Raw genomic sequence first — 13,215 nt, forward strand, 5'->3', positions numbered from 1 at the left:
TTAGCTATTTCATGCTGCCCTCTGTATGTCAAGGCCTGCTGGAGAAGCTGTAGAAAACAAAGTGGCAGATGAGGTGTATGGGTTTTAAGATTTGTCAATATGTCAGATTAAATGATCAAACCACAATCACAGAAGTGTAACAAAGAGCACAGCAGCAGGAAGAGAGGCAGAGATATGCTGGGCAAAGCAGAGCATCCCCCAAAATGCAGCAAACGAGGCACAGTTTACACAGAACACTCAGAAATAAAGCAGGCATGAGGATGATAAAGGTTCTGGCTGTGATAAAGCAAATACAAACTGGCACTTTGAGGGGGTCATGCTCTGCTGAAGCCCCTCCTGGCCCTCACTAACCTTGTGGTCACTCCCTCTGCAGCAGCCAAAGCATCCTCACTCTAAGCATACCTCTACTCACAGGTATCACCAAGCAGAATTTCATTGTGTCTGTTTTTAAAGCCTCCCCTCTGGACACAGCCCGTGCCTGAGCCCTGCCAGCAGCTCTGCTGTGCTGTCAGTTTGCTGTTCAGCTCCCTTGGCTCCAAAAGAATGGCAGAAATTGTCACTGCTGCTTTCAGCTCCACCAGGAACTGCAGCATGACAACATTTATTTATGGCTTATTTCTGTTCTGCCTTTCCTGGTGTCTTTACTGAGAAAAGCAGAGGTTTGAAAAATAAGGAATTTTCAAACTTCCTCCTTCTTCCAGAATTTTTTGCTTCTGTTTCTAGGAAACAATTCCTACTTGCTTGCCAGACACTCCACAAATGTGTTTATAACACTTTATCTGCCAAGCACAACACACATGAGTCTGTCAAACACACTGATTCTGCCTCTTCTCTCATGTAAAATTAAAAAAAAAAAAAACGCAATTTACCCCCAAACAACCACCTTGTTTCCTGCCCCAGGATTTCAATTAAGAGTTTACATTCTAGAATATGACTTTACTGGACTAATTCTGAATCTTCACTACTGAAAACCTGAATTCTTTTGCATTTTGAGGAGATGTTGATCAACATTCTTGCTGCCATTTAATGAAGAATTCATCAATGTTGAACTAGGTCTTGCATTTATTGTGCTCTCCAAAAAATTTAACAGCTGTTACTTATTGCAGAGAATCAGCAGCTCTGCTCTAGGTTTTGAGTAACCTGCCTTACTGCATACACTTCAAATTAAGACTTAAAGGAAGTGCCATGAAATAACCACTATAAAATTAAAAGTCACATAAAAAGTTCTGCAAGACATTATGGTTTTCTACGAGTCACCTACTGAATGACACATCAGAGCTAAAATCAAAACCTCTCTGGAACTTTTACTGGCATTAAATCATTCTATTCCTCAATGCTCATTGTAGCACTTTTAAAATTCCATACCCTGGAGTACAGCTCCTCATCCCATTATTTTATTCCAAGCTTGAAAAAATGGATGCAGACGAGTCACTGGAAAACCTCTTTTCGTTCCTTCACACATTTGTGGATCCAGGTGCAGTGTTGAAAAACCTGATAGAGCAGTACCAGTCTCAATGTCCTCAAAGCCTGCAAAGTTGCTGCACTTTTCACCCAAAAATTGGCAAAAAGATGAAGTCTGTGCCCACCAAACAGCATGGCAGCAACACTGGACAGCACCAAGCACGAGGGGAACTGCACAGAGACCTATTAAGTTCTCAGGGACAACAGAAAAAGATTTTTGAATGGTAATGTGTAAAATGTGAAATTTGGTAATCAGTCAGAAAATAGAAATCCAAGGACATGGATCCATTTTCCAGCCCAATCCTACTGATGCCAACTGCTCCCCAGGATGAAGGCTTCCTCACACCTGTCTCACCAGGCAATGCTCAATTCACACAGCTCATTTCAAGCCTGTGTTATATAAATTTCAGATATTGGTTAATATCTGGATATTGGTTAATATCCTGCTAGTTCACACTGGGCCTTGCTACAACAACATGCAGTCTGATTTATGGCACCAGAGCTTGTCATCTCCTGAATGGGGCTGAGGGATTATCTGGAAACCAGAAAAAAATATCTGTTCAAACAAAAACAGCCATCAAAATAACCCAAAGAACGGTGGAGTGAAATTCTGGTTTCCAAATTAAATCTTCTTGTTGTTCAATGGCCCATAAGAGTTACAGGTCGAGTGAAATTCTTGTTTCCAAACTAAATCTTCTCATTTATTAATGGCCCATAAGAGTTACAGGCAGGCAGGAAGGATAAAGTTAAGTGTAAGGGCAAAGCATGAGCAAGGGTAAAGCTGCAGCAAGTTCAGAATAAAACACAAACAGAAACACCTCAAAGACGAAGGTGACCAGATTTTTACTTTTTTTTTTTTTTTTTTTTCCCCAGCCGATTTTGGAACGTTTGAATGTCCCCGAAGGGCTCCGCGGCGCCGCCGCCATCACGGGCCCCTCATGGGTCCCTCACGCCGCGGCTCCGGCGCCCCCTGGCGGCCGCTCCCGCCGCGCTCCGTTATTCCCGAGGATTAATAAAATCAAAACGTTAATTTTACGTTCAAACAAACGCCTCAAAACGAACTTAAAACTGAAAGGACTTAAAATGAACGGGGGGGTTTAAAATGAACGCGGCTTGAGCGTTTGTTGTTCCAGGCTAAACTATGATGTTGAGGAAAAGAAATTTACTCCCTCACGTCACTTTCTCATTAGAAAAACCTGAAACAAACAAACCAGGAAGATACAAATATCTAACCAGCCAAAACATCGATTTCCCAGCGGTTGTGAAGCATGGAAGAGTCAGCAGGTTGATCCAGGCCATGTGTGACCATCCTGAAGCTCATCACTGCAGGTGCCACATTCCTGGAGGCCTCAGCCAAACCTCCAAGGAAATCCAAGGAAACCCAAGGAAACCCAAGGCAATCCACAGAATTCCAAGGAAACCCAAGGCAATCCAAGGAAATCCAAGGCAATCCCGAGCTGAAGGAACCACAGCTCATCCTGCCCTGCACTGGGTCCCCACCAGCCCAGCTCCCCAAGCAGAGAATCCCTCAGGCCACCTCCAGTGCCAAAGTGCAGATTGATCTTCCCAAACCAGCTGTCAGGATGGGTCCCATTTACTTCCTTTTTATTTACTTCCCATTAGGCTGATGAATATTTCCTAATGAAAACACATCTATAAAAGCTGACTTGATAATGCTGATGGCAAGTGACAGCCCTTCCCCTCGATGCCAGCAGGATTAATTTGTCATCTCCCATTCCTTAACAGAGAAATGGTGCTTTGAAGTTCTCCTTTTAAGACACCTTTGTTCAACACCACACTAAATACTATTTGGATCTGGAAATAAAATATCCTGGTAGATTTTTTTGCACAGAGTGGACACGTTCCTTAATAAAAGACTAGTTAATTTGCAAATAATCATCCAAAAATACTGGCAGCACCAGATCAAAGTGCAAATTGTGAGGCAGCAGTGGCCTCTGCCACCACATACCTGCAACTCCTGCCTCAATACTCACAGGTTTATTGTTATTTTGGGCAATATTAGATCAAAATCTGGGTGTTACAGCCATCTAGATGAGGTAAAACCCCCTTGGTTGAACTGCTGAGCTACAGAGACTCAACTCTGAACCCAAGTTAGACTCAAACCCTTTTGTTTCAAACCCTGTGATAGTAAAATTTTATCCTCTAAATATTTGAACATTTGCTCCTTTGCGGTGTCAGAGACTCGCATGGCCCACAGCTAAATGGGTCAGGGAAAATCCAAACATAAAGCAGGGCAAGATGTGTGGTTCTGAATACACCATGAACAGAAATAAAAGCAATTCTCATGCATTAATGGTACATCAAGCTAATTCAAGAAGCCATTAAAAAGGCATCCTGGGGCAGTACACAGTCATTACAATACTGTGCTGACAAGAAGTATTAAAATAATCATTTTCAATGTCATTGATAGAATCCGTTCTGATAAGCAGGGGGGAAAAAAATCTCTAATTCTTAATTGGGAATATGAAGCAAAATGGATCTTATTAGCTTTTATCTAATTCTTAAAATGCAATTTTGTTCAACTATTTAATACACCAAAAATAAGAAAGGATTTATTATCCTCCAACGTTGGATATATTACTAAACTAAATCCTTGAAACACGGAACTCCTCTTTTTTACTTCAGCCTGAAATTCAGGTTTTACTTCCCAACAGTATGAGAGATTAAACCTCAGTGGGACATAGCTAAAGGTTAAAAAACAGCCTCTAAAACAGCAGAATGTGAAGGAGGACTTTGGCTTTCACTTTACTCAGCTTTCCTCTCACAAAATATGAACCAATGGACTTGATGATCTTAAGGGCCTTTTCCAACCCAAGTGATTCTATGATTCCATCTCTGTTACAATCAATAGTGAGCTTATCAGCTGTAATGAAGCGTTGGAAATGAGGTATTTGGATTTAACTCGAGAATAAAGTAGCATTTTCATAATAACAATAATCATTCAAGTTAAATTATTTTCCCACTCAGCTGTGGAGAAAACGGGAAATGAGTTATCACAGAAGAATCGTAACAGATGACCACTAAGTTCAGTAGCTGCTTGCAGGGGACAAATTAGAAATTTAATTTCTAAAATGTGTGCAATGAAGGAGTAAAAGGCTCTTCAATGCCATTTCCAATTTCTTCCTCCAAAAGGTATGTCTACATCACAGCAAGGCACAACACAGAAACCAGAAAAGAGATTTTAAAATAGGCTTGCAAACAAAGCAGCCCAAACCAGGAACTGGTGTCCACACCCACCAGGTGTGTGTGGAAGAAAAGTCTGTGGGCTGGAACATCCTCAGGTGAATTTTATTTCTTTTTTTATCAGAGAATCCCAAAATGGTTTGGATGGGAAGGGACCCTAAAGCTTATTTTGTTCCAACCCCTCCCAGGGCAGGGACACCTTCCATTATCCCACTAATGTGAACCACAAAAAAACCATTACAGCTATGCTGAACCTGAACACCCCAGAGCAGCACAAACCAAGAGACATTTAATCAAGTGCTCCCTACTAACAGCTTGCACTGCTCATTCATACCCCCCCATTTAATGGGGTTAAGAAGTTGCTTTGTTTCCTGCTGAAACAAACAGCAAAAATTATCAGGAATTGGATTAGGTCCCAGACGTGTCTGGCAAGTGTAACCCATTCATACAGAAGCATTTCTAATCCTATTAGCTGGCAAATATTAAAGACTTGGTTGGCTGCCACCAGGGCAAAACAACTCCCTGATATTTCTTAAAACACATGAGCCCTGTCAATTCTTTCTTACCACCAAAGAGAGACAAATGAGCCCCCTGAAAGCTTACAAGTTTATCACACCAGCTTTGTGCCAAGAGCCTTCTCTCTCCAAATCTCTGAGAAAAGGGAAAAAAAACCCAAGGAGGAGGCTGCAGACAGAGCCACAAACACCAGGACTTGGAATATATAATTAACAATCTAACTATAGCCAGCACTCCAAAATAAATGTGCTAAACAAAACCCCCTAATGGCTCTTTGAAACTCCTAATCAATATAGAAAATCTAGGCAGTCAAAACAGTAATTTTTGCAACTGGTTCAACAGAAAACAGGGAGCAATGCAAGAAGATGCAGCTTGAAATGCTCTTCTCTGAAATCTGATCAACAGCATGGGTAAAAAAGAGGTGCAGGTCAGTATTTTCCACATAAAATGTACAAATGTTTTAACTCTTTTTGTCCCACGCAAAAATTACCACTTTTTTTTTTTCCCCTCGAATGTAAACATTAGAATATATCTCCTTTTTATTCCACATAAAAATTGGTATTTTTGCCTTTTTTTTTTTTATTTGAAGTATCTTTTCACGCCCTATTGCTGCTGTGACACTGCCTCATATAAGCACAGGCAGAGCAGGACTTTGCAATGGGAAGCTGGCAACAAAAACCCCCAGAACCAGGGGCTCTGAGAAGCATTAAAATTTAATTAATTAAGGAGGTTTTTAGACAGAGAAAGCTGCTGTGATGAGGGGCTGACACGTTCAGCTACGAGAGGAGCATGGCGAGAAGAGAAGCCAGCCAAGCCCCAGGACACTTGATTGCAATTCCACTAGAGGGGGCACAGATCCCATCTCATACAACTCAAGGACCACGGAATTATAGAACATCCTGATCTCACAGGGACCCACAAGGATCAAAAGCCCTACACAGGACTGTCAGAGAGTCCCAGAATGGTTTGGGTTGAAAAGGAGCTTAAAGCTCACCCTCTGCTGGGGTATGACACCTTCCACTATCCCAGGCTGCTCCAAGCCCCATCCAGCCTGGCCTTGGGCACTGCCAGGGATCCAGGGGCAGCCCCAGCTGCTCTGGGCACCCTGTGCCAGGGCCTGCCCACCCTCACAGGAACAATTCCTTTCCAACTAGCTCTCCATTTTTAACACCCCATGAACATTACAGTGCTCAAACGTCGCATTTTCAGCTACTCTGCACAAACAGCCCCTCAGCCTCTCCACGAGCACTAAAACCAAAGCAGAGAAAACTTTGCTACCATAAAGCAAGCACCAAAGAAAACTGAAAATTAAATAAGGACTAAAAATAGCTTAAGATGCTTGAGACTAAAGGTGCTGGTGGGGAACACATCATGCACATACGATGTGTTAAGGAGTCATCTTAGAAAGCTGAGGAGCTCTCTTAGAAAACACAACAAAAATGCCCAAAAATCAGGGTTTTCTTTAACTGAGCAGGCAAATCTGGGAGCTATCCCAAAGGGTCACTACTCAGAGAGGACAGCTCGAGGGTGGGGTGGTGCGCTGGGTGCCCGAGGGCAGCGGTACCGTCATGGAAGACTCTCTCCACGTTGAGCCCGTAGGTGGCGCAGGTCTCGTAGTAAGTGCATCTCTTGAGGTCGTTGGACAGCTTCCTGGCCCTGGCATCGTCGATGACACGGGGGTTGGTGGAGCTGATGGCATCTGCAGAGCCACAGGGGGAAAACACCCATTAATGGTCACTTGGAAACACCAGCTTGGGGCTCACAGAGTCTCAGGAGGGGTGGGGAAGGTGGGAGAAAGCACGGAGATCACCGAGTGTAACAGCAACCCACGGTCACCACTGACCCGTGCCCTCCAGTGCCACATCCACGTGGTTTTAGAGCGCTTCCAGGGATGGTTCCAATGCTTTACAACCCCTTCCATGAGGAAATTTTCCCTAATATCCAACCTGAACCTCCCCTAGTGCAAATTCAGGCCAGCTTTTCTCATATTGACTGATACCAAGCAGTGAATTTAAATACAAACCATGAAACAGGGTGTACATCACTCTGATTTACAATTCCTTATTAAAATTACCAGTACACTGATTCTAAAAGCCAGGGGGAAACCCTCCAAGGCTTTTTGCTTTCCTTAAATACATATATTGAGCTCAGACATTGCAAAAAAAAAAAAAATACACAATCACATGAAAGAGCATGAACTCTGATGTAAAATATATTTAGGGAAACAAGTGGGTGATTAGTACAAACATGTCAAATGGTTTTTACATCTCTGTAAGTATCAGTGACTTATAGAGTGTGAAATATTGAACATGATGTATTTTAAAGAAATACAACTTAATTGTAAATTACTTTCTCAAACTGCTGTAAAGGCACCCAGAGATGTTGTGGGAACATACTGCAAAGCTGATAAAAACTGTATTTTTCTAAACTATCATACTTGGTAATTCTCTCCAAGAGCTTCTTCTCAGGAAAGCTGAAATTTTAGTTTCTAGAGCTTATCCAGAGGAGCTGAAAAAACCTTACAGCAGAATAGACGAAGGAGAAGCTTCTTCCTTGCCACTCCATCATAGTGATGAACTCTGTATACAAAGGTGATATTATCTGAAGTGATAATCTTATTAACAGACCTTGAAAAGGAATTTTTTTTTTCCCCAGGAGTATTGTGCTACTCTTCTGCCCCATGCCTGGAAGTGTTCCAGGCCAGGCTGGGAACAACCTGGCATAGTGGGTGGGAGGTGTCCCTGCCCATGGCAGGGGATGGCACTGCATGGTTCCTTTCAGCCCAAACCATTCTGGGATTCTACAACAGGCAATAATTTCAGCATTCACAGCTGCCCAGAAAGCCTTCCTTAAAATCTGTAACCACCCACAGCAGCAACACAGATTTGTTCTTTGGGAAAGAAGCATTAAAAAAACCCCTAAACATGGACTCAGTGCCTCTTGCAACGCTGTGTGTGAGGCTCTGCCCCGGGCACATCGGGACCAGACCTCAGCTGCTGCTGTCATTACCTCCTCATCAGAGCCAATTAACAAAAATAGAGCAGCAATTAGGAAAGGCAGGAGCCCGTTATTTCTCAGCAGAGGGCGCTGGTAGCATGTGCCCAGAAAGGAACCGGAGGGTTCAGCTCCAGAACACCACAGCTCCCCTGAGTTTGGCTCCAAGGGGGCTCAGCCTGGGGCACTGAGCTGCCCTTGGAAGCCAGGGGAGAACGTCTGCAAGTGTTCATGCTGTGGGAAAGATTTCATTGCACATCTCATTCCAGGAATACCTGACACGACCAACGAGTCCAGGTTGGACAGGCCTTGGAGCAGCCAGGGCTAGTAGAAGATGCCCATGCCCATGGCACGGGGTTGGAATTAAATGAGCTTTAAGGTGCTCTCCATCCCGAACCATTCTGGGATTCTGTGATATGAAAGGTTTATTTGAAACATGTATTTTAACAAGTGTATTTATGTATTTCAATCTTTTATTCCACTGTAAAACACAGACCAAAAGCTGCGGTTTTTCCTGATGCTTATTCCTAGAGTTAGCATTATTTTCACCTTTTTTAAAAATCCCCTTTGCATCAATGCTGCAACAGAAAATGAACTTTTCCTTTTCTGGAAGTAACAGGAAGGAGATGGAAAACCATACCCCAAACCATATCCCAGAAGGGGGTCAGAAGGGCACAAAGAAATAAAAATGTTGGAGAAATGTTTCCCCTTCACCTTTTCAACTCCAGCTTCAAGCCCAAACTGTGGCCCTTCAAAGTAGCTCCTTTCTGCTTTTTGGTGGGGTTTCTGCTGTCTTAAGACTTTTTCTGTTCCTACTTCCCCTTTTCCTTCTTATCATCTGTTTCCTCCCTCCAGCTGGGCTGTGATTCCTCCTTCCCTGCTGCCCACACATCCCCTCTGTGCTGTCACCCCTGGCAGGAGGCAGGGGAAGGCCAAATGCTCCCTCATCACGTGGCTGAAAAACACCAAAAAGCTTCAACACCCCCAAAACCACTGGGACACAGTGACAGGGAGAATGCCCAAAATTGAACCAAGAACAATTCACAACACCTCTAACACACAACAGCAACCTGGTGGGGCTCAGCCTGGAGAAAAGGAGGCTGAGGAAGGACCTTCAGGCTCTGCACAGCTCCTGGCAGGAGGGTGCAGCCAGGTGGGCTCTGTACCCAAGGGACAGGACAAGGAGAAATGGCCTCAAATTGTGCCCAAAGGGTTGGACAGCCCAGGGCAGTGCTGGAGTCACCATCCCTGGAAGGACGTAAAAGTTGTGTGGAGGGACATGGTTGAATGCTGGCCTTGGCAGTACTGAGGGAACAGCTGGATTTGGTGATTTAAAAGTTTTTTCCTCAACCTTTATTATTCCATGGTCAGGAACAGAACAGCCTCAGCTGCACCAATGCAGCAAACCAATCACAGGATGGGAAACTGGTGAAATGTTACTGGGCTATGCTGGCACAAGGAGGCAGAGAATACTCAAAAAACCACTCAAATGCCAAAGAAACTGAAACATTTTGGGTACCTTTCCCCTCCGCATTTCCCTTCAGGACAGCTGCTATTTCAGAAGGAAAAACTGGGGGGACAGGTGGGCTCAGGTGGCAAAAAGCTGCATTTTTACTTGATTTACAGAGGTCTCCCAGGGTCACAGCCTGAGGCCAGGCTTCACCTCTGCCTCCTACCCTGCTGCTGGAGGTTTCCCACCTCTCACTCACCCTTTTGCCTCTCAGCAATGCCAGGGTGTTGAACCCTCCCAGACTGCCAAGCTCATGGAAAACTGGTCTGGCTGCAGAACCTCCCCACACAACTGATTTACCTGCCCAAATTCAGCGAGGGCATCTCCCTGCTGGGCAAGAAAACCACCACCACCAGCACACGTTGAAAATATTATTTAAAATTGCCTTGCAAGCCATAGAATCCTGGAATGGTCTGAGTTGGAAAGGACTTTAAAGCTCATTGTGTTCCACCCCCTGCCATGGGCAGGGACACCTTCCACTGTCCCAGGTTGCTCCAAGCCCCATCCAACCTGGCCTTGGGCACTTCAGGGATCCAAGGGCAGCCACAGCTGCTCTGGGCAACCTCTGCAGGGCCTCCCCACCCTCAGAGTGAAGAATTTCTTGTGCATATCTGACCTAAACATCCCCTCTTTCTTCTCTGCTGAGGTCCCACACTCTCCCTCTCCAAGCGGGCTGCCAGGACATTTTCCCCTCACCTCAAACACTGTCCTTGCAATGCCACAGCCCTGTAGCAAGGGAGAAAGGACAGGACATGGCTTTGCCATCCTAAAAGAGTCAATATGGTCTGAAAGGGCCAGCTGAGAGCGTTCCAGCTGGGAGTGAGGGCTGCACTTACCCTGGGTGCCCACCAGCACCATGGGGATCTCGCTGGTGTTGCGGTAGTTGGCCATGCGGCTGTAGTAGTGGTAAACGGTCTGGAAGCTGACCTCATCCTCCAGGCTGAACACAAAGATGACAGCATCCACCCACATGGCAAACTGCAGGGGAAAAATGGGAAAGGCCAACTGTGAGAAGAGCAGAGAGGAGGGGGAAGGAAGGAAAACCAAGAGAGAAACGTTCTTACCTTCCTGCAAGGGAAATACACACCAGAAAAACTCACACACAAAAAGGCCTCAACAGGGTCAGGATCAGCTGCTAAAATGATGAATGTCATCACCCTGCACACCATGAGGATCTGGGATACACAAGGCATTTCCCCACATGAGCAGCCCTGCTTCAGTGGGCTGTGTAACCAGTTACTGTGAGTGCACACTGGGTTTGATGCCCAGCAAACACAGCAGGCTGAGGCTGCTGGCTCTGTGCATTTGAAAGGAGCAGCACTCATCTGCAGAGCTGGCTGAGCCCCCAGGCTGCCATCTGCCTGCATGCCAGGACAGGCATGGCTAGGAACTCTCACATCCCAACCCCATTAACCTGAGCCTTGCAATTCTCCACCATACAGACACTGTCAGCTGAGGCAGCAGCACCAAGGGCCTCCTTGTGCTTTCAGTGAAGAGCAAACTGCTCTCCTGGCATCAGGAACCTGCTGAGAGACATGCAGGTGCTCCTCAGTTACCATGCAAGTGAGAAGCTCTTAGCTCTCAAGTGAATGAAGACATTTAACTCAACAGTGAACATGAACAGGACACCAGGAAAAACCTCCAGCTTACCTCACTGCCTTTATTTTCCCCTAAGTGACTCCATTCCTACCCAAATTCAGAGCAATGGAAACAAGCTACAGCCAGAGGATTTTCATGCTTTGTTATATTACTGCTACAACGTGCCAGGGGACACACTGAACACAGAGGTTCACTGGGGAAAGGCTCTGCATATTCATGATGATTGTATTGAAACCAAACACTGCCTGTCCTGTTATGGTGCAAATATAGACCAAAAAATTGTTTTGAGGTTTTCAAGACAGTCAGGAGGACAAACTTCCAGAGGGGATGGACAGGGCTGGTTAACACACAGCAGAGTCACTGCCAGAATAAGGTCAACCACCACACTGTTCAACTGTTCAAACCAGAAGATGAAACCACAGGAACTGGAGGCAGCATCATTATTTGGGAGATGTGGGCTTGGGTCTCATTATAAAATGCTTTTTGTTGACTGGACTCAGCAGCATCATGCCAAGGACTCTTCCCAACAACTGGGAATGTCCTTAAGGCATCCATTGGGAAGCCAACAGTCTCTCTAAACCCTCTGAATGCTTGAGCAGTGTGTACAGCAGCCTTCTAATAAAGATTATTTCAAAACACTCCACAGATTTACACTGTGCAGTTCGTGCAGACACAAAACATTTCCAGGAAGTCCTTATTTCACTTTTCATATTGAAATGCAGCTTAATCTTTGTGGAGATCAGACCTGTGCTACAAAGAAACCAAAGGAATTTTGGGGAACACAAGGTCTGGAAACCCTGGATGTCTCATCCAGAGTACTGTGCAGGAAATGGCTTGAAACAAGGATAAATCAGCTGCTGGTAAAGAAATCCACTCTCAGACTTATTACTGTGAGTGAGCAGAGCTGTTAGTTCAAGGCAAGCCCAAAACCATGCTGTAAAAGAAGTTTGAAATTTAAAACTTGACATGCAACAGCTCATTGTAGGTCAGTCACCAGGTTAATTTGGTTTTACAATAGGAAATTGAATTATTTTCATCTTTGAAACATTTTATCTTAGGCAAAGAAAGGAGAGATCATAGACCCACAAATAGAGACTTTAGGGAAGTTTGTTTTTCCTCCCTCCCTGCCAAAAAGAAGGGGACAGTAACCTGGGGAATACCCATGACCCAGAGCCAGAACTCCACGTCAGCTCCTTAATTACTGCAGGTGGAATTCAATCCCAGTTATTCATGAACACACAAGCAAACTTTTCATTGCAGGAATGAATGAACAGATTAAACATTTTTAATAGACATGTAACTTGAAATGACACCCAAAAACTCCAATGGGAATTTACAGGAAAGCCTCATGCTGAAAGGTGAGACAGCACTGACACCTCAGACCTCTTCAGCAAATCACGAGGATGGAGAACAAATCTCAGCCACCACAGAATCCCAGAGTGGTCTGGGTTGGAGGGACCTTAAAGCTCATCTCATACCAGCCCAGTGGCTGTTGTCCACACCTTCCACTGGACAACAGCAGCCAAAGCCCCAAATTCACCTGGCACATCCCAGGAGCACACCCTGTGCTGTTCATCAGCCTGCAGCCAGCTCCTGTGAGCTCTGCAAAGCCAGGCACAAACCATCTCAGATTGCTGCATGCACCTTTGCACCTGCACTATTCACATTTTAGATGAGTGAATGTTCTCTAAGCATCAGAGGCTGGAAAGCAGGGGCTGCTCCAGCCAAATCCCTGCCAGCCCCAGACAGAGCTGTCCTTGTTGCTCCTGCTGCCAGATGTGCCAGTGCTTTATTCTGCCCTGTGACTTCCTTCCTTCCTTCCAGGATGTCTCTCTGAGCCTCCATTTCCTCCTCGTCCTTTCTCTTCCCCTTTGTGCTGGCACCTTCCCCCACGCTCTCACCCTCCTGGAGCTGTGCTGCTGCATTCAGAC

At 45.1% G+C, this 13,215-nt stretch overlaps 1 protein-coding gene across 3 annotated transcripts in view; it reads right to left on the bottom strand.

Moving 5' to 3' along the window:
* Positions 1 to 13,215, bottom strand: part of AGAP1 (ArfGAP with GTPase domain, ankyrin repeat and PH domain 1) — a 322,590-nt gene that overhangs the window by 187,385 nt on the left and 121,990 nt on the right. For all 3 annotated transcript variants that reach the window (XM_059476344.1, XM_059476343.1, XM_059476341.1), the window contains exons 5-6: positions 10,522 to 10,663; positions 6,746 to 6,880 (exon numbers count right to left, since the gene is read on the bottom strand). In XM_059476344.1, the coding sequence (XP_059332327.1) occupies positions 6,746 to 6,880; positions 10,522 to 10,663 (277 nt within the window). The remainder of the gene's footprint in view (positions 1 to 6,745; positions 6,881 to 10,521; positions 10,664 to 13,215) is intronic.

The sequence above is a fragment of the Ammospiza nelsoni genome, chromosome 7, assembly GCF_027579445.1.
Source record: "Ammospiza nelsoni isolate bAmmNel1 chromosome 7, bAmmNel1.pri, whole genome shotgun sequence".
NCBI lineage: Eukaryota > Metazoa > Chordata > Aves > Passeriformes > Passerellidae > Ammospiza > Ammospiza nelsoni.